This window comes from Corticium candelabrum, chromosome 19, assembly GCF_963422355.1.
Source record: "Corticium candelabrum chromosome 19, ooCorCand1.1, whole genome shotgun sequence".
NCBI lineage: Eukaryota > Metazoa > Porifera > Homoscleromorpha > Homosclerophorida > Plakinidae > Corticium > Corticium candelabrum.
In genome coordinates this window covers 1,771,682-1,793,424 of record NC_085103.1, presented here as the reverse complement: position 1 = coordinate 1,793,424, position 21,743 = coordinate 1,771,682, and the positions used below count along the sequence as shown (strand labels likewise).

Genomic DNA, 21,743 nt, shown 5'->3' with positions numbered 1-21,743 from the left:
AGCCAGCCAAAAAAATTGCCAGACGCTGTGGGACAGGCGTGCGGAGCAGCTTTGATATAGATATAGAGATTCGAATTATTATATTAGTCATTAATTCAGTTAATTAGGTTAAATAGAGCCAACCTTTGCACAAGAGAGATTTGCCAGACCACCTTCCCTTCGGATTACACTTTCGCTTTTGTGAGCCACTTGAACGGGCAAAACCATCTAAACAGGAGAACGAGACCATGCTCCCACAACCCGTATCCAATGACGATAATCTTCCATGAATTGGAGCTGACAAATTGGAACAATGAAGTAACTCACAAGAAACGCCGTTCAGAGTGTAGCATTTTTTGCACGAGCATTTATAACTCCCGGCGGTGTTAGAGCAGGCACCATTGGCGGTGTCACATTTATGTGTCTTCTCCTTGCATTCGTTGACATCTACATCCAAAAACGCAAAAAATGAAAAGACACTAGTTTTGCTTTGGTACACTGCCAACCTGCACACTCAGGCTCCTTTCCACTCCATGAGCCATCCCGTTTACATTCTCTCAAACTGTCTCCCTTTAGCCGATATCCAGAGGTACAAGAATAGGCTACCCTGGAACCACACACTGTCCCATCCCCGCTTATTGCCCCATTAGACGGCGCTGTAAGATTTTCGCAAGTAATTAGAGAGCAAGACCTGCCGTCGCCATTATAGCATGGGTCACACGAGCAATTATATCCGCCTGGTGTGTTAGCACAAAGTCCCCCCTTTTGAGCACAATTATGAGAGCCTTCGATGCACTCATTAATATCTACATTATAAATTCACATTGTTACCCTTTAATCAGATACTGTTTACTGTGTTGTTTAATACCACTGCAGAACGATATGGTTCCAGACCACAGTGAGTTTATGCCGCATTGTCTCGAGGAGGATCCCGACAAGCGATAGCCATCGTTACAAGCAAACGTCACATTTTCTCCGCACAAATTCGTCTCACCAGAAATGATCCCATTCTCTAGAGGCTTCAAAACAGCACACGACGTTCCTAAGAATGTATAAACCCTTTGCAAACTATATAGGATGATGGCGTGGCACGCAACTCTGCTTACGCGTGCAATTAATGCCGTCTCCGCTGTAGCAAGCATGACAAGTGCAAGTGAATGATCCGACCGTGTTGTTGCACTCAGCGTTGGAATCGCAATTGTCCGTACCCTGTACACATTCATCGATATCTGCAATTTAAATTCAGATTAAGAGAGCGATCATTCAATCGACGACGTGATTAATTGCATTTCCACAATTATTCGACTGTACCATTGCAGACCGGTTTCGTTCCAGACCAGAGCGAGTCCTTGCCGCATTGCAGAGAAGACGATCCGACCAAACGATAGCCTACCTCGCATTCAAACGTCGAGTTCTTTCCGCACATATTAGAACTGCTAGCAGTAAGCCTTCCGGCCGTTGGAGGCACCAGAACAGGGCACTTCAATCCTGCAAATATATTCTAATTCGCTATATGTCCACAGTAAAGCTCAGACTTCGTACGTGTGCATGTCGTCCCGCTGCCGCTGTAGCATGGATTGCAAGTGCAGGCAAAAGATCCTAGCCCGTTGATGCACTCGGCATTAGAATCGCAGTCGTGCGTACTTTCCGCACACTCGTCGACATCTGAAATCCAACAGCTGTAAATTAGGCAAACTAACACGCCTTAAAGCTTCCTATCCACCTGAACACTGGGGCTGCTCTCCACTCCACAAACCGTTTTCCTGACACGTTCTTACTTGGTCACCATTCAGACGGTATCCAGCAACGCATCCATACGCAACCGTCGCAGAACATGTCGTGTCGCTGCTGTTTATTGTTCCATTGGACGGCGACAAAAGACTCCCACACTCGATTCTCTTGCACGATCGGCCATCACCCGCATAACACTTCACACACGAGCAATTAAAGCCTCCCGCAGTGTTCGTACAAGATCCCACTGTTTCAGCACAATTGTGAGACTTCTCATTACACTCATTGACATCTACATCATCAATTCAATTTTACTCAATAACGAAATCGTTTATTATAGGTTGTACCGTTGCAAACTGGTTGCGTTCCAGACCACAGTGAGTTTATGCCGCATTGTCTCGATGAGGATCCCGACAAGCGATAGCCATCGTTACAAGCAAACGTCACATTTTCTCCGCACAAATTCGTCTCACCAGAAATGATCCCATTCTCTAGAGGCTTCAAAACAGCACACGACGTTCCTAAGAATGTATAAACCCTTTGCAAACTATATAGGATGATGGCGTGGCACGCAACTCTGCTTACGCGTGCAATTAATGCCGTCTCCGCTGTAGCAAGCATGACAAGTGCAAGTGAATGATCCGACCGTGTTGTTGCACTCAGCGTTGGAATCGCAATTGTCCGTACCCTGTACACATTCATCGATATCTGCAATTTAAATTCAGATTAAGAGAGCGATCATTCAATCGACGACGTGATTAATTGCATTTCCACAATTATTCGACTGTACCATTGCAGACCGGTTTCGTTCCAGACCAGAGCGAGTCCTTGCCGCATTGCAGAGAAGTCGATCCGACCAAACGATAGCCTACCTCGCATTCAAACGTCGAGTTCTTTCCGCACATATTAGAACTGCTTGCAGTAAGCCTTCCGGCCTTTGGAGGCACCAGAATAGGGCACTTCAATCCTGCAAATATATTCTAATTCGCTATATGTCCACAGTAAAGCTCAGACTTCGTACGTGTGCATGTCGCCCCGCTGCCACTGTAGCATGGATTGCAAGTGCAGGCAAAAGATCCTAGCCCGTTGATGCACTCGGCATTAGAATCGCAGTCGTGCGTACTTTCCGCACACTCGTCGACATCTGAAATCCAACAGCTGTAAATTAGGCAAACTAACACGCCTTAAAGCTTCCTATCCACCTGAACACTGGGGCTGCTCTCCACTCCACGAACCGTTTTCCTGACACGTTCTTACTTGGTCACCATTCAGACGGTATCCAGCAACGCATCCATACGCAACCGTCGCAGAACATGTCGTGTCGCTGCTGTTTATTGTTCCATTGGACGGCGACAAAAGACTCCCACACTCGATTCTCTTGCACGATCGGCCATCACCCGCATAACACTTCACACACGAGCAATTAAAGCCTCCCGCAGTGTTCGTACAAGATCCCACTGTTTCAGCACAATTGTGAGACTTCTCATTACACTCATTGACATCTACATCATCAATTCAATTTTACTCAATAACGAAATCGTTTATTATAGGTTGTACCGTTGCAAACTGGTTGCGTTCCAGACCACAGTGAGTTTATGCCGCATTGTCTCGATGAGGATCCCGACAAGCGATAGCCATCGTTACAAGCAAACGTCACATTTTCTCCGCACAAATTCGTCTCACCAGAAATGCTCCCATTCTCTAGAGGCTTCAAAACAGCACACGACGTTCCTAAGAATGTATAAACCCTTTGCAAACTATATAGGATGATGGCGTGGCACGCAACTCTGCTTACGCGTGCAATTAATGCCGTCTCCGCTGTAGCAAGCATGACAAGTGCAAGTGAATGATCCGACCGTGTTGTTGCACTCAGCGTTGGAATCGCAATTGTCCGTACCCTGTACACATTCATCGATATCTGCAATTTAAATTCAGATTAAGAGAGCGATCATTCAATCGACGACGTGATTAATTGCATTTCCACAATTATTCGACTGTACCATTGCAGACCGGTTTCGTTCCAGACCAGAGCGAGTCCTTGCCGCATTGCAGAGAAGTCGATCCGACCAAACGATAGCCTACCTCGCATTCAAACGTCGAGTTCTTTCCGCACATATTAGAACTGCTTGCAGTAAGCCTTCCGGCCTTTGGAGGCACCAGAATAGGGCACTTCAATCCTGCAAATATATTCTAATTCGCTATATGTCCACAGTAAAGCTCAGACTTCGTACGTGTGCATGTCGCCCCGCTGCCGCTGTAGCATGGATTGCAAGTGCAGGCAAAAGATCCTAGCCCGTTGATGCACTCGGCATTAGAATCGCAGTCGTGCGTACTTTCCGCACACTCGTCGACATCTGAAATCCAACAGCTGTAAATTAGGCAAACTAACACGCCTTAAAGCTTCCTATCCACCTGAACACTGGGGCTGCTCTCCACTCCACGAACCGTTTTCCTGACACGTTCTTACTTGGTCACCATTCAGACGGTATCCAGCAACGCATCCATACGCAACCGTCGCAGAACATGTCGTGTCGCTGCTGTTTATTGTTCCATTGGACGGCGACAAAAGACTCCCACACTCGATTCTCTTGCACGATCGGCCATCACCCGCATAACACTTCACACACGAGCAATTAAAGCCTCCCGCAGTGTTCGTACAAGATCCCACTGTTTCAGCACAATTGTGAGACTTCTCATTACACTCATTGACATCTACATCATCAATTCAATTTTACTCAATAACGAAATCGTTTATTATAGGTTGTACCGTTGCAAACTGGTTGCGTTCCAGACCACAGTGAGTTTATGCCGCATTGTCTCGATGAAGATCCCGACAAGCGATAGCCATCGTTACAAGCAAACGTCACATTTTCTCCGCACAAATTCGTCTCACCAGAAATGATCCCATTCTCTAGAGGCTTCAAAACAGCACACGACGTTCCTAAGAATGTATAAACCCTTTGCAAACTATATAGGATGATGGCGTGGCACGCAACTCTGCTTACGCGTGCAATTAATGCCGTCTCCGCTGTAGCAAGCATGACAAGTGCAAGTGAATGATCCGACCGTGTTGTTGCACTCAGCGTTGGAATCGCAATTGTCCGTACCCTGTACACATTCATCGATATCTGCAATTTAAATTCAGATTAAGAGAGCGATCATTCAATCGACGACGTGATTAATTGCATTTCCACAATTATTCGACTGTACCATTGCAGACCGGTTTCGTTCCAGACCAGAGCGAGTCCTTGCCGCATTGCAGAGAAGACGATCCGACCAAACGATAGCCTACCTCGCATTCAAACGTCGAGTTCTTTCCGCACATATTAGAACTGCTAGCAGTAAGCCTTCCGGCCGTTGGAGGCACCAGAACAGGGCACTTCAATCCTGCAAATATATTCTAATTCGCTATATGTCCACAGTAAAGCTCAGACTTCGTACGTGTGCATGTCGTCCCGCTGCCGCTGTAGCATGGATTGCAAGTGCAGGCAAAAGATCCTAGCCCGTTGATGCACTCGGCATTAGAATCGCAGTCGTGCGTACTTTCCGCACACTCGTCGACATCTGAAATCCAACAGCTGTAAATTAGGCAAACTAACACGCGTTAAAGCTTCCTATCCACCTGAACACTGGGGCTGCTCTCCACTCCACGAACCGTTTTCCTGACACGTTCTTACTTGGTCACCATTCAGACGGTATCCAGCAACGCATCCATACGCAACCGTCGCAGAACATGTCGTGTCGCTGCTGTTTATTGTTCCATTGGACGGCGACAAAAGACTCCCACACTCGATTCTCTTGCACGATCGGCCATCACCCGCATAACACTTCACACACGAGCAATTAAAGCCTCCCGCAGTGTTCGTACAAGATCCCACTGTTTCAGCACAATTGTGAGACTTCTCATTACACTCATTGACATCTACATCATCAATTCAATTTTACTCAATAACGAAATCGTTTATTATAGGTTGTACCGTTGCAAACTGGTTGCGTTCCAGACCACAGTGAGTTTATGCCGCATTGTCTCGATGAGGATCCCGACAAGCGATAGCCATCGTTACAAGCAAACGTCACATTTTCTCCGCACAAATTCGTCTCACCAGAAATGATCCCATTCTCTAGAGGCTTCAAAACAGCACACGACGTTCCTAAGAATGTATAAACCCTTTGCAAACTATATAGGGTGATGGCGTGGCACGCAACTCTGCTTACGCGTGCACATAATGCCGTCTCCGCTGTAGCAAGCATGACAAGTGCAAGCGAATGATCCGACCTTGTTGTTGCACTCAGCGTTGGAATCGCAATTGTCCGTACCCTGTACACATTCATCGATATCTGCAATTTAAATTCAGATTAAGAGAGCGATCATTCAATCGACGACGTGATTAATTGCATTTCCACAATTATTCGACTGTACCATTGCAGACCGGTTTCGTTCTAGACCAGAGCGAGTCCTTGCCGCATTGCAGAGAAGTCGATCCGACCAAACGATAGCCTACCTCGCATTCAAACGTCGAGTTCTTTCCGCACATATTAGAACTGCTTGCAGTAAGCCTTCCGGCCTTTGGAGGCACCAGAATAGGGCACTTCAATCCTGCAAATATATTCTAATTCGCTATATGTCCACAGTAAAGCTCAGACTTCGTACGTGTGCATGTCGCCCCGCTGCCGCTGTAGCATGGATTGCAAGTGCAGGCAAAAGATCCTAGCCCGTTGATGCACTCGGCATTAGAATCGCAGTCGTGCGTACTTTCCGCACACTCGTCGACATCTGAAATCCAACAGCTGTAAATTAGGCAAACTAACACGCCTTAAAGCTTCCTATCCACCTGAACACTGGGGCTGCTCTCCACTCCACAAACCGTTTTCCTGACACGTTCTTACTTGGTCACCATTCAGACGGTATCCAGCAACGCATCCATACGCAACCTTCGCAGAACATGTCGTGTCGCTGCTGTTTATTGTTCCATTGGACGGCGACAAAAGACTCCCACACTCGATTCTCTTGCACGATCGGCCATCACCCGCATAACACTTCACACACGAGCAATTAAAGCCTCCCGCAGTGTTCGTACAAGATCCCACTGTTTCAGCACAATTGTGAGACTTCTCATTACACTCATTGACATCTACATCATCAATTCAATTTTACTCAATAACGAAATCGTTTATTATAGGTTGTACCGTTGCAAACTGGTTGCGTTCCAGACCACAGTGAGTTTATGCCGCATTGTCTCGATGAGGATCCCGACAAGCGATAGCCATCGTTACAAGCAAACGTCACATTTTCTCCGCACAAATTCGTCTCACCAGAAATGATCCCATTCTCTAGAGGCTTCAAAACAGCACACGACGTTCCTAAGAATGTATAAACCCTTTGCAAACTATATAGGATGATGGCGTGGCACGCAACTCTGCTTACGCGTGCACATAATGCCGTCTCCGCTGTAGCAAGCATGACAAGTGCAAGCGAATGATCCGACCGTGTTGTTGCACTCAGCGTTGGAATCGCAATTGTCCGTACCCTCTACACATTCATCGATATCTGCAATTTAAATTCAGATTAAGAGAGCGATCATTCAATCGACGACGTGATTAATTGCATTTCCACAATTATTCGACTGTACCATTGCAGACCGGTTTCGTTCCAGACCAGAGCGAGTCCTTGCCGCATTGCAGAGAAGACGATCCGACCAAACGATAGCCTACCTCGCATTCAAACGTCGAGTTCTTTCCGCACATATTAGAACTGCTAGCAGTAAGCCTTCCGGCCTTTGGAGGCACCAGAACAGCGCACTTCAATCCTGCAAATATATTCTAATTCGCTATATGTCCACAGTAAAGCTCAGACTTCGTACGTGTGCATGTCGTCCCGCTGCCGCTGTAGCATGGATTGCAAGTGCAGGCAAAAGATCCTAGCCCGTTGATGCACTCGGCATTAGAATCGCAGTCGTGCGTACTTTCCGCACACTCGTCGACATCTGAAATCCAACAGCTGTAAATTAGGCAAACTAACACGCCTTAAAGCTTCCTATCCACCTGAACACTGGGGCTGCTCTCCACTCCACGAACCGTTTTCCTGACACGTTCTTACTTGGTCACCATTCAGACGGTATCCAGCAACGCATCCATACGCAACCGTCGCAGAACATGTCGTGTCGCTGCTGTTTATTGTTCCATTGGACGGCGACAAAAGACTCCCACACTCGATTCTCTTGCACGATCGGCCATCACCCGCATAACACTTCACACACGAGCAATTAAAGCCTCCCGCAGTGTTCGTACAAGATCCCACTGTTTCAGCACAATTGTGAGACTTCTCATTACACTCATTGACATCTACATCATCAATTCAATTTTACTCAATAACGAAATCGTTTATTATAGGTTGTACCGTTGCAAACTGGTTGCGTTCCAGACCACAGTGAGTTTATGCCGCATTGTCTCGATGAGGATCCCGACAAGCGATAGCCATCGTTACAAGCAAACGTCACATTTTCTCCGCACAAATTCGTCTCACCAGAAATGCTCCCATTCTCTAGAGGCTTCAAAACAGCACACGACGTTCCTAAGAATGTATAAACCCTTTGCAAACTATATAGGATGATGGCGTGGCACGCAACTCTGCTTACGCGTGCAATTAATGCCGTCTCCGCTGTAGCAAGCATGACAAGTGCAAGTGAATGATCCGACCGTGTTGTTGCACTCAGCGTTGGAATCGCAATTGTCCGTACCCTGTACACATTCATCGATATCTGCAATTTAAATTCAGATTAAGAGAGCGATCATTCAATCGACGACGTGATTAATTGCATTTCCACAATTATTCGACTGTACCATTGCAGACCGGTTTCGTTCCAGACCAGAGCGAGTCCTTGCCGCATTGCAGAGAAGTCGATCCGACCAAACGATAGCCTACCTCGCATTCAAACGTCGAGTTCTTTCCGCACATATTAGAACTGCTTGCAGTAAGCCTTCCGGCCTTTGGAGGCACCAGAATAGGGCACTTCAATCCTGCAAATATATTCTAATTCGCTATATGTCCACAGTAAAGCTCAGACTTCGTACGTGTGCATGTCGCCCCGCTGCCACTGTAGCATGGATTGCAAGTGCAGGCAAAAGATCCTAGCCCGTTGATGCACTCGGCATTAGAATCGCAGTCGTGCGTACTTTCCGCACACTCGTCGACATCTGAAATCCAACAGCTGTAAATTAGGCAAACTAACACGCCTTAAAGCTTCCTATCCACCTGAACACTGGGGCTGCTCTCCACTCCACGAACCGTTTTCCTGACACGTTCTTACTTGGTCACCATTCAGACGGTATCCAGCAACGCATCCATACGCAACCGTCGCAGAACATGTCGTGTCGCTGCTGTTTATTGTTCCATTGGACGGCGACAAAAGACTCCCACACTCGATTCTCTTGCACGATCGGCCATCACCCGCATAACACTTCACACACGAGCAATTAAAGCCTCCCGCAGTGTTCGTACAAGATCCCACTGTTTCAGCACAATTGTGAGACTTCTCATTACACTCATTGACATCTACATCATCAATTCAATTTTACTCAATAACGAAATCGTTTATTATAGGTTGTACCGTTGCAAACTGGTTGCGTTCCAGACCACAGTGAGTTTATGCCGCATTGTCTCGATGAGGATCCCGACAAGCGATAGCCATCGTTACAAGCAAACGTCACATTTTCTCCGCACAAATTCGTCTCACCAGAAATGATCCCATTCTCTAGAGGCTTCAAAACAGCACACGACGTTCCTAAGAATGTATAAACCCTTTGCAAACTATATAGGATGATGGCGTGGCACGCAACTCTGCTTACGCGTGCAATTAATGCCGTCTCCGCTGTAGCAAGCATGACAAGTGCAAGTGAATGATCCGACCGTGTTGTTGCACTCAGCGTTGGAATCGCAATTGTCCGTACCCTGTACACATTCATCGATATCTGCAATTTAAATTCAGATTAAGAGAGCGATCATTCAATCGACGACGTGATTAATTGCATTTCCACAATTATTCGACTGTACCATTGCAGACCGGTTTCGTTCCAGACCAGAGCGAGTCCTTGCCGCATTGCAGAGAAGACGATCCGACCAAACGATAGCCTACCTCGCATTCAAACGTCGAGTTCTTTCCGCACATATTAGAACTGCTAGCAGTAAGCCTTCCGGCCGTTGGAGGCACCAGAACAGGGCACTTCAATCCTGCAAATATATTCTAATTCGCTATATGTCCACAGTAAAGCTCAGACTTCGTACGTGTGCATGTCGTCCCGCTGCCGCTGTAGCATGGATTGCAAGTGCAGGCAAAAGATCCTAGCCCGTTGATGCACTCGGCATTAGAATCGCAGTCGTGCGTACTTTCCGCACACTCGTCGACATCTGAAATCCAACAGCTGTAAATTAGGCAAACTAACACGCCTTAAAGCTTCCTATCCACCTGAACACTGGGGCTGCTCTCCACTCCACGAACCGTTTTCCTGACACGTTCTTACTTGGTCACCATTCAGACGGTATCCAGCAACGCATCCATACGCAACCGTCGCAGAACATGTCGTGTCGCTGCTGTTTATTGTTCCATTGGACGGCGACAAAAGACTCCCACACTCGATTCTCTTGCACGATCGGCCATCACCCGCATAACACTTCACACACGAGCAATTAAAGCCTCCCGCAGTGTTCGTACAAGATCCCACTGTTTCAGCACAATTGTGAGACTTCTCATTACACTCATTGACATCTACATCATCAATTCAATTTTACTCAATAACGAAATCGTTTATTATAGGTTGTACCGTTGCAAACTGGTTGCGTTCCAGACCACAGTGAGTTTATGCCGCATTGTCTCGATGAGGATCCCGACAAGCGATAGCCATCGTTACAAGCAAACGTCACATTTTCTCCGCACAAATTCGTCTCACCAGAAATGATCCCATTCTCTAGAGGCTTCAAAACAGCACACGACGTTCCTAAGAATGTATAAACCCTTTGCAAACTATATAGGATGATGGCGTGGCACGCAACTCTGCTTACGCGTGCACATAATGCCGTCTCCGCTGTAGCAAGCATGACAAGTGCAAGCGAATGATCCGACCGTGTTGTTGCACTCAGCGTTGGAATCGCAATTGTCCGTACCCTCTACACATTCATCGATATCTGCAATTTAAATTCAGATTAAGAGAGCGATCATTCAATCGACGACGTGATTAATTGCATTTCCACAATTATTCGACTGTACCATTGCAGACCGGTTTCGTTCCAGACCAGAGCGAGTCCTTGCCGCATTGCAGAGAAGACGATCCGACCAAACGATAGCCTACCTCGCATTCAAACGTCGAGTTCTTTCCGCACATATTAGAACTGCTAGCAGTAAGCCTTCCGGCCTTTGGAGGCACCAGAACAGGGCACTTCAATCCTGCAAATATATTCTAATTCGCTATATGTCCACAGTAAAGCTCAGACTTCGTACGTGTGCATGTCGTCCCGCTGCCGCTGTAGCATGGATTGCAAGTGCAGGCAAAAGATCCTAGCCCGTTGATGCACTCGGCATTAGAATCGCAGTCGTGCGTACTTTCCGCACACTCGTCGACATCTGAAATCCAACAGCTGTAAATTAGGCAAACTAACACGCCTTAAAGCTTCCTATCCACCTGAACACTGGGGCTGCTCTCCACTCCACGAACCGTTTTCCTGACACGTTCTTACTTGGTCACCATTCAGACGGTATCCAGCAACGCATCCATACGCAACCGTCGCAGAACATGTCGTGTCGCTGCTGTTTATTGTTCCATTGGACGGCGACAAAAGACTCCCACACTCGATTCTCTTGCACGATCGGCCATCACCCGCATAACACTTCACACACGAGCAATTAAAGCCTCCCGCAGTGTTCGTACAAGATCCCACTGTTTCAGCACAATTGTGAGACTTCTCATTACACTCATTGACATCTACATCATCAATTCAATTTTACTCAATAACGAAATCGTTTATTATAGGTTGTACCGTTGCAAACTGGTTGCGTTCCAGACCACAGTGAGTTTATGCCGCATTGTCTCGATGAGGATCCCGACAAGCGATAGCCATCGTTACAAGCAAACGTCACATTTTCTCCGCACAAATTCGTCTCACCAGAAATGCTCCCATTCTCTAGAGGCTTCAAAACAGCACACGACGTTCCTAAGAATGTATAAACCCTTTGCAAACTATATAGGATGATGGCGTGGCACGCAACTCTGCTTACGCGTGCAATTAATGCCGTCTCCGCTGTAGCAAGCATGACAAGTGCAAGTGAATGATCCGACCGTGTTGTTGCACTCAGCGTTGGAATCGCAATTGTCCGTACCCTGTACACATTCATCGATATCTGCAATTTAAATTCAGATTAAGAGAGCGATCATTCAATCGACGACGTGATTAATTGCATTTCCACAATTATTCGACTGTACCATTGCAGACCGGTTTCGTTCCAGACCAGAGCGAGTCCTTGCCGCATTGCAGAGAAGTCGATCCGACCAAACGATAGCCTACCTCGCATTCAAACGTCGAGTTCTTTCCGCACATATTAGAACTGCTTGCAGTAAGCCTTCCGGCCTTTGGAGGCACCAGAATAGGGCACTTCAATCCTGCAAATATATTCTAATTCGCTATATGTCCAAAGTAAAGCTCAGACTTCGTACGTGTGCATGTCGCCCCGCTGCCGCTGTAGCATGGATTGCAAGTGCAGGCAAAAGATCCTAGCCCGTTGATGCACTCGGCATTAGAATCGCAGTCGTGCGTACTTTCCGCACACTCGTCGACATCTGAAATCCAACAGCTGTAAATTAGGCAAACTAACACGCCTTAAAGCTTCCTATCCACCTGAACACTGGGGCTGCTCTCCACTCCACGAACCGTTTTCCTGACACGTTCTTACTTGGTCACCATTCAGACGGTATCCAGCAACGCATCCATACGCAACCGTCGCAGAACATGTCGTGTCGCTGCTGTTTATTGTTCCATTGGACGGCGACAAAAGACTCCCACACTCGATTCTCTTGCACGATCGGCCATCACCCGCATAACACTTCACACACGAGCAATTAAAGCCTCCCGCAGTGTTCGTACAAGATCCCACTGTTTCAGCACAATTGTGAGACTTCTCATTACACTCATTGACATCTACATCATCAATTCAATTTTACTCAATAACGAAATCGTTTATTATAGGTTGTACCGTTGCAAACTGGTTGCGTTCCAGACCACAGTGAGTTTATGCCGCATTGTCTCGATGAGGATCCCGACAAGCGATAGCCATCGTTACAAGCAAACGTCACATTTTCTCCGCACAAATTCGTCTCACCAGAAATGATCCCATTCTCTAGAGGCTTCAAAACAGCACACGACGTTCCTAAGAATGTATAAACCCTTTGCAAACTATATAGGATGATGGCATGGCACGCAACTCTGCTTACGCGTGCACATAATGCCGTCTCCGCTGTAGCAAGCATGACAAGTGCAAGCGAATGATCCGACCGTGTTGTTGCACTCAGCGTTGGAATCGCAATTGTCCGTACCCTCTACACATTCAGCGATATCTGCAATTTAAATTCAGATTAAGAGAGCGATCATTCAATCGACGACGTGATTAATTGCGTTTCCACAATTATTCGACTGTACCATTGCAGACCGGTTTCGTTCCAGACCAGAGCGAGTCCTTGCCGCATTGCAGAGAAGACGATCCGACCAAACGATAGCCTACCTCGCATTCAAACGTCGAGTTCTTTCCGCACATATTAGAACTGCTAGCAGTAAGCCTTCCGGCCGTTGGAGGCACCAGAACAGGGCACTTCAATCCTGCAAATATATTCTAATTCGCTATATGTCCACAGTAAAGCTCAGACTTCGTACGTGTGCATGTCGTCCCGCTGCCGCTGTAGCATGGATTGCAAGTGCAGGCAAAAGATCCTAGCCCGTTGATGCACTCGGCATTAGAATCGCAGTCGTGCGTACTTTCCGCACACTCGTCGACATCTGAAATCCAACAGCTGTAAATTAGGCAAACTAACACGCCTTAAAGCTTCCTATCCACCTGAACACTGGGGCTGCTCTCCACTCCACGAACCGTTTTCCTGACACGTTCTTACTTGGTCACCATTCAGACGGTATCCAGCATCGCATCCATACGCAACCGTCGCAGAACATGTCGTGTCGCTGCTGTTTATTGTTCCATTGGACGGCGACAAAAGACTCCCACACTCGATTCTCTTGCACGATCGGCCATCACCCGCATAACACTTCACACACGAGCAATTAAAGCCTCCCGCAGTGTTCGTACAAGATCCCACTGTTTCAGCACAATTGTGAGACTTCTCATTACACTCATTGACATCTACATCATCAATTCAATTTTACTCAATAACGAAATCGTTTATTATAGGTTGTACCGTTGCAAACTGGTTGCGTTCCAGACCACAGTGAGTTTATGCCGCATTGTCTCGATGAGGATCCCGACAAGCGATAGCCATCGTTACAAGCAAACGTCACATTTTCTCCGCACAAATTCGTCTCACCAGAAATGCTCCCATTCTCTAGAGGCTTCAATACAGCACACGACGTTCCTAAGAATGTATAAACCCTTTGCAAACTATATAGGATGATGGCGTGGCACGCAACTCTGCTTACGCGTGCAATTAATGCCGTCTCCGCTGTAGCAAGCATGACAAGTGCAAGCGAATGATCCGACCGTGTTGTTGCACTCAGCGTTGGAATCGCAATTGTCCGTACCCTGTACACATTCATCGATATCTGCAATTTAAATTCAGATTAAGAGAGCGATCATTCAATCGACGACGTGATTAATTGCATTTCCACAATTATTCGACTGTACCATTGCAGACCGGTTTCGTTCCAGACCAGAGCGAGTCCTTGCCGCATTGCAGAGAAGACGATCCGACCAAACGATAGCCTACCTCGCATTCAAACGTCGAGTTCTTTCCGCACATATTAGAACTGCTTGCAGTAAGCCTTCCGGCCGTTGGAGGCACCAGAACAGGGCACTTCAATCCTGCAAATATATTCTAATTCGCTATATGTCCACAGTAAAGCTCAGACTTCGTACGTGTGCATGTCGTCCCGCTGCCACTGTAGCATGGATTGCAAGTGCAGGCAAAAGATCCTAGCCCGTTGATGCATTCGGCATTAGAATCGCAGTCGTGCGTACTTTCCGCACACTCGTCGACATCTGAAATCCAACAGCTGTAAATTAGGCAAACTAACACGCCTTAAAGCTTCCTATCCACCTGAACACTGGGGCTGCTCTCCACTCCACGAACCGTTTTCCTGACACGTTCTTACTTGGTCACCATTCAGACGGTATCCAGCATCGCATCCATACGCAACCGTCGTAGAACATGTCGTGTCGCTGCTGTTTATTGTTCCATTGGACGGCGACAAAAGACTCCCACACTCGATTCTCTTGCACGATCGGCCATCACCCGCATAACACTTTACACACGAGCAATTAAAGCCTCCCGCAGTGTTCGTACAAGATCCCACTGTTTCAGCACAATTGTGAGACTTCTCATTACACTCATTGACATCTACATCATCAATTCAATTTTACTCAACAACGAAATCGTCTATTATAGGTTGTACCGTTGCAAACTGGTTGCGTTCCAGACCACAGTGAGTTTATGCCGCATTGTCTCGATGAGGATCCCGACAAGCGATAGCCATCGTTACAAGCAAACGTCACATTTTCTCCGCACAAATTCGTCTCACCAGAAATGCTCCCATTCTCTAGAGGCTCCAAAACAGCACACGACGTTCCTAAGAATGTATAAACCCTTTGCAAACTATATAGGATGATGGCGTGACACGTAACTCTGCTTACGCGTGCAGTTAATGCCGTCTCCGCTGTAGCAAGCACGACAAGTGCAAGTGAATGATCCGACCGTATTGTTGCACTCAGCGTTGGAATCGCAATTGTCCGTACCCTGTACACATTCATCGATATCTGCAATTTAAATTCAGATTAAGAGAGCGATCATTCAATCGACGACGTGATTAATTGCATTTCCATAATTATTCGACTGTACCATTGCAGACCGGTTTTGTTCCAGACCAGAGCGAGTCCTCGCCGCATTGCAGAGAAGACGATCCGACCAAACGATAGCCTACCTCGCATTCAAACGTCGAGTTCTTTCCGCACATATTGGAACTGCTAGCAGTAAGCCTTCCGGCCGTTGGAGGCACCAGAACAGGGCACTTCAATCCTGCAAATATATTCTAATTCGCTATATGTCCACAGTAAAGCTCAGACTTCGTACGTGTGCATGTCGTCCCGCTGCCACTGTAGCATGGATTGCAAGTGCAAGCAAAAGATCCTAGCCCGTTGATGCACTCGGCATTAGAATCGCAGTCGTGCGTACCTTTCGCACACTCGTCGACATCTAAAATCCAACAGCTGTAAATGACGCAAACTAATACGCGTTAAATCTTCCTATCTACCTGAACACTGGGGCTGCTCTCCACTCCACGAACCGTTTTCCAGACACGTTCTTACTTGGTCACCATTCAGACGGTATCCAGCGTCGCATCCATACGCAACCGTCGCAGAGCACGTCGTGTCGCTGCTGTTTATTGTTCCATTGGACGGCGACAAAAGACTCTCACACTCGATTCTCACGCACGATCTGCCATCACCTTCATAACACTTCACACACGAGCAATTAAAGCCTCCCGCAGTGTTCGTACAAGATCCCACTGTTTCAGCACAATTGTGAGACTCCTCACTACACTCATTGACATCTGCATCATCAATTGTATTTAACTCGATGACGAAATCATTTATAATATGTTGTACCGTTGCAAACTGGTTGCGTTCCAGACCATAGTGAGTTTATGCCGCATTGTCTCGAGGAGGATCCATGTAACCGATACCCGACGTTGCATGCGAATGTCACATTATTTCCACAGAGACTAGAGTTACTTGCAATGCTTCCATGTTCTGGAGAAACCAAACCAGGACAAGTCGTACCTACATACATTTATTCTAATGACAGAGTGCGCTAAGCATGTTTTGGATCCGCACTTACGCGTGCAGGTCGTCCCGCTACCACTGTAGCATGGATTGCAAGTGCAAGCAAAAGATCCTATCCCATTGATGCACTCGGCATTAGAATCGCAGTCGTGCGTGCCCTCCGCACACTCGTCGATGTCTGAAATACAACAGCCGTAAATGACGCAAACTAACACGCGTCGAACCTTCTTCTCTACCTGAACAATGGGGTTGTTCTCCATTCCACGTACCGTCTTCCTGACACGTTCTTACTTGGTCGCCATTCAGACGGTATCCAGCATCGCATCCATACGCAACCGTCGCAGAACATGTCGTGTCGCTGCTGTTTATTGTTCCATTGGACGGCGACAAAAGACTCTCGCACTCGATTCTCTTGCACGATCTGCCATCACCCGCATAACACTTCACACACGAGCAATTAAAGCCTCCCACAGTGTTCGTACAAGATCCCACTGTTAGAGCACAATTGTGAGACTCCTCACTACACTCATTGACATCTACATCATCAATTCAATTTTACTCAATAACGAAATCGTTTATTATAGGTTGTACCGTTGCAAACTGGTTGCGTTCCAGACCACAGTGAGTTTATGCCGCATTGTCTCGAGGAGGATCCCGACAAGCGGTAGCCATCGTTACAAGCAAACGTCACATTTTCTCCGCACAAATTCGTCTCACCAGAAATGATCCCATTCTCTAGAGGCTCCAAAACAGCACACGACGTTTCTAAGAATGTATAAACCCTTTGCAAACTATATAGGATGATGGCGTGACACGTAACTCTGCTTACGCGTGCAATTAATGCCGTCTCCGCTGTAGCAAGCATGACAAGTGCAAGTGAATGATCCGACCGTGTTGTTGCACTCAGCGTTGGAATCGCAATTGTCCGTTCCCTGTACACATTCATCGATATCTGCAATTTAAATTCAGATTAAGAGAGCGATCATTCAATCGCCGACATGATCAATTGCATTTCCATAATTATTCGACTGTACCATAGCAGACCGGCTTCATTCCAGACCAGAGGGAGTCCTCGCCGCATTGCAGAGAAGACGATCCGACCAAACGATAGCCTACCTCGCATTCAAACGTCGAGTTCTTTCCGCACATATTGGAACTGCTAGCAGTAAGCCTTCCGGCCGTTGGAGGCGCCAGAACAGGGCACTTCAATCCTGCAACTATATTCTAATTCGCTATATGTCCACAGTAAAGCTCAGACTTCGTACGTGTGCATGTCGTCCCGCTGCCACTGTAGCATGGATTGCAAGTGCAAGCAAAAGATCCTAGCCCGTTGATGCACTCGGCATTCGAATCGCAGTCGTGGGTACCTTTCGCACACTCGTCGACGTCTAAAATCCAACAGCTGTAAATGACGCAAACTAATACGCGTTAAATCTTCCTATCTACCTAAACACTGGGGCTGCTCTCCACTCCACGAACCGTTTGCCTGACATTGACGGAAAGGTGATCCAGATAATGTAAATCCGTTGTTGCAAGAAAATGTTATTATGTCTTCAAGAGAATTCCCGCTGCCGGTTTTGGAACCATTCGCTGGTGTAGTAAGATTGTTACACGATATTTCTATAATCAGTGGGAAATCGTTAAACGTATTTAGAGCAAATACACTATGAAGATTGACTATACACTCACCGCAATCTGGCACGACGGGTCTAGGGAAATTTTTGTTGCATCTTTGACATTGATCTCTGTATGATAGGATTGCTGAACATGCATATTTTGTATCTCCATCATGCGCGCAGCCGCTCAGTACACATTGCTTGTACGCTTTCTCTGGATCGGTGTAACTGTGAGCTTCAGCAAATGGTCCTTTCGGATCAATAATAACTTCGCAAAATTTTTCGACCGTTTCTCTGCGATCCAACAGTTGATCGCAATAGGATACATGGATGAGCTTACCACAAGTGTCACTCGGGCTTAAGAGTAGTCTGTCCTTGCCCTGTGCAGTCCAGTTGGTACCAAACGTGAGATAGTTAGAGACAGACATAGTGGACGTAGAACCGTCTACGTTACTGACTGGCAGCGACTTTCCGTTGGTCAGCATGAGGTCGTCCTCTGGGTTGCCATTGTAGTTACCACACAAGCCGCAAGTTTTATTAATAAATGATCTTGGAATAGATACAACTATTTGATGTTGATCAATCACTGATATCCTGACATCTATGCTTGCCAAAACGATCTCAACTATGTCTTCCATTACTTTAGTGAACAAGAGAATTCGAGAACCGTCGGCTCCATAATTTGTTGATGGCCAACTTAAAAGGCTATCGTTCATATAGACTTTGGTTTCTTTGTAAGAAAGGAGAGCTTTAACCACGCCGAGCTGACGTGTACGAATAGCAATGCCTTTTGTCCAAGTAGTACGGATGCCATTTGGAAAAGGACAGTCATTCTCAATGTGGATATCAAAGAAGCCATCAGTGCAGTCACGTGCCAAAACGTATTCGCAAGAACCTTGAAATTTGTGCAATAAGCAGTCGAACGTTGTAAATTTCTGCTTTTTTCCATTGACCGAGGCTAGCGGGCTGCTGAAAACGGTGCACGTAGAGTATTTTTGGCTGCAAGAGGTGCCGTCCCCACCGCATACGCCGCAGGCATCGACGATTGACCTGAATGTGATCACTCCTTCGGCTAAGCATTGCTTCTCGTAATCTTTAGCAGCACTGCAGGCACAATCGCTGTGTCTCTCTTTCTTACAGTTGCAGAAATCAGACATGCAGGCATCAAAACTTTCTGTCGGATTGACGGAGGAATGACATGCTGAGTATGGACCTGCTGTCTCCTGGATGAAATTGCAGTATTTGGCAGCAGCAGCGTGCAGCAAAGTGTTGTTTTTGCAAGCGTGGACACTGCCAGAAATGCGATCAAAATTCGTTTCACCTGTATACCAACAATATAGCAATAAGATGTAGTAACTATTTCTTTGATGCTAAGAGTATAAATTCACGAATATATTTTGGATGCTTTAAGTCCGAAACAGAAAGAAGAAACAAAGACGATTTGCATGGTCGTTGTTATGTCACATAGGCTCTGTTGATTGGATAAATTTCAAAAAAATTACATATACAAAAGCAACTCTTTTTCTACTCAAGCCACTAGAATTTCAAACAAAGTGATAGGTAAAGCAATTGGCGGACAATAACATTAAGAGTCATTTATCATTTTCCTTTTTATTCTGTTTGTATGGATAGCTTTCTCTCTCTCTCTTTCTCTTTGTGTAGAGGCAGCTTTCTAAGGAGATGTTATACTCTGGTTTCTTTAGATTTAGAAACAATCCGAATATAAAATTTTGAAATTTTTTTCAATTTTTATCTCATTTTTTTGACTGGTTTAATAAATTTACTAATTATTTCTTCAAAAGCTTTCCTATAACTCTAAAACGTACGGTACTATCAGTTATGGTACTCTAGTACCTCTTTTGACGGTATTTAGGATAGACTCTCCCGTTTTCTTGGTACAATTTGTTTCTTGTCATTTCTTTGTTTCCATGTTAATGTTACCGCAAAGAAACAATCTCCACGCGTTCGAATTTGCTATGTTGGCTGTTAATGTTTCCGAGAAAATTACCATAATTAAAAACGCTTCAGTGAACATGTCGACCAATGACAAATGATTGCCAATCTTATGACCGATGGATTCCACACAAGACTGTGTAGACTCTTGTGTGCAATGTATTCCATAACGCACATAAAAGGATTAAACATGTGTAACGTAACAGCACTGATTTAGGCGTCCCAAAACACTGAATCTACTGCATTGCACTTCAACATTTTGGATGCTTTTCACTTTAATACATTTTTCAGACTGATCAAATTGTGCTATCGCAAATTTATCTCTTCGTGGTTACTGGTATTGCACAATGTTGAACTTGTCAAACGCACTGTAGAGAATTAATCATATTCGGGCAATCATCTTGTTTTAACGAACCATCTGAACGATTCCACTTGCAGCAAATGACTATATAATAACCTACCAAGGAAGACACCCCTCTTTCTTCTTACCTTTTCGAGATTGAAAGTTGCCTGTGTAGGCCATAACATGCATTCATTGCCAATATATATTTATCTATTTACTTGCAGTCTCAAACCATACACGATATTAGCGAATGGCTCTGATGAAGGAAACGAAAACGCATGCGTAGCCTGTGTTGTCGATTTATGAGGCCATCCAGAAACTGTAATCCAGTCGTGCCGTATCTGGATATTGGCTAACAGTAGTTCTAGCTTTCGGCTTTACTCTATACTGTAGGTTCCCATAGTGGAGAATAGTCTTCTTCCTGTTTTGGAAATTAGGCACTAAGTTGCACTTCATTCGCCTGATCCGAATAAAAATGAACCTCCCGAGGTAAGTTTCACTGGTAGTGCGACATCTCATGCAACATCCATTCTTTGGAAACCTGCAGTGGTGGATGCGGGTGCCAGTGAGCAGTCGTTGTGTGCGTCGTGCTACTTTTTCGGCTATTCAAGATCGACTTCCAAGGAGTGGCCTGTTCGTCGTCGACGGGATGATTCACGACCTCCTACAGGTTTGAGAAATCCTACCGATCGATTTGGACCTTCCGTGGTAAAGCCACGGCGACTCGATTTGGCTTATCCGTATAGATTGTTGGCATCTAAGTACAAGATGTAGTTAGTAGAGTTGTTGCAATGCAATCATACCAATCCACGTGCAATTATTAGCTCTGGCATCTCGTCGAGAGATTAGAAAGATGCTACCTCGCATGCCGTCCTTACCGAACAGATGCATACTGCTTTCCACCGCAATCTCCTTGTCGATGTTTGAACGTTTCAGCATTTGATACAGCGAGAGTCCGGGACCATGGTAGCAGAGAGGTCGATATCAATCGGTAGTACTCTCTGAAATTCCTAATACATCATACAGGAGCAATACATCCATTCCAAATTAGAGATCACGAGAGTCGCCCATGGTCTT

The 21,743-nt window shown here is 46.1% G+C and overlaps 1 protein-coding gene across 1 annotated transcript; it reads right to left on the bottom strand.

The window, feature by feature from the left end:
- Positions 1-48: 48 nt before the first annotated feature.
- LOC134194529 (fibrillin-2-like) lies at positions 49-20,846 on the bottom strand. Its single transcript, XM_062663473.1, has 73 exons — positions 20,813-20,846; positions 18,444-19,691; positions 18,201-18,374; positions 18,020-18,142; positions 17,789-17,971; positions 17,584-17,706; positions 16,991-17,290; positions 16,810-16,932; positions 16,578-16,751; positions 16,223-16,522; positions 16,042-16,164; positions 15,811-15,987; positions 15,606-15,728; positions 15,368-15,541; positions 15,013-15,312; positions 14,832-14,954; positions 14,601-14,777; positions 14,396-14,518; positions 14,158-14,331; positions 13,803-14,102; positions 13,622-13,744; positions 13,391-13,567; positions 13,186-13,308; positions 12,593-12,892; positions 12,412-12,534; positions 12,181-12,357; positions 11,976-12,098; positions 11,738-11,911; positions 11,383-11,682; positions 11,202-11,324; positions 10,971-11,147; positions 10,766-10,888; positions 9,992-10,114; positions 9,761-9,937; positions 9,556-9,678; positions 9,318-9,491; positions 8,963-9,262; positions 8,782-8,904; positions 8,551-8,727; positions 8,346-8,468; positions 8,108-8,281; positions 7,753-8,052; positions 7,572-7,694; positions 7,341-7,517; positions 7,136-7,258; positions 6,898-7,071; positions 6,543-6,842; positions 6,362-6,484; positions 6,213-6,307; positions 5,926-6,028; positions 5,688-5,861; positions 5,333-5,632; positions 5,152-5,274; positions 4,921-5,097; positions 4,716-4,838; positions 4,478-4,651; positions 4,123-4,422; positions 3,942-4,064; positions 3,711-3,887; positions 3,506-3,628; positions 3,268-3,441; positions 2,913-3,212; positions 2,732-2,854; positions 2,501-2,677; positions 2,296-2,418; positions 2,058-2,231; positions 1,703-2,002; positions 1,522-1,644; positions 1,291-1,467; positions 1,086-1,208; positions 848-1,021; positions 486-785; positions 49-426 (listed from the first exon to the last, which is right to left on the bottom strand). Exons 1-73 carry the CDS (start codon positions 20,844-20,846, stop codon positions 104-106), a joined length of 14,016 nt encoding a protein of 4,671 aa, XP_062519457.1. The 3' UTR covers positions 49-103.
- Between the last annotated feature and the right edge of the window lie 897 nt (positions 20,847-21,743).

Excerpts from the sequence above, each read along its gene's own strand:
- LOC134194529 (XM_062663473.1), bottom strand. The coding sequence starts at position 20,846 with ATGGCCTACACAGGCAACTTTCAATCTCGAAAAG. Across the intron at positions 16,933-16,990 it reads AGAACAACCCCATTGTTCAG|ACATCGACGAGTGTGCGGAG; the intron begins GTAGAGAAGAAG and ends GTTGTATTTCAG. Across the intron at positions 2,003-2,057 it reads AACGCAACCAGTTTGCAACG|ATGTCAATGAGTGTAATGAG; the intron begins GTACAACCTATA and ends TTGATGATGTAG.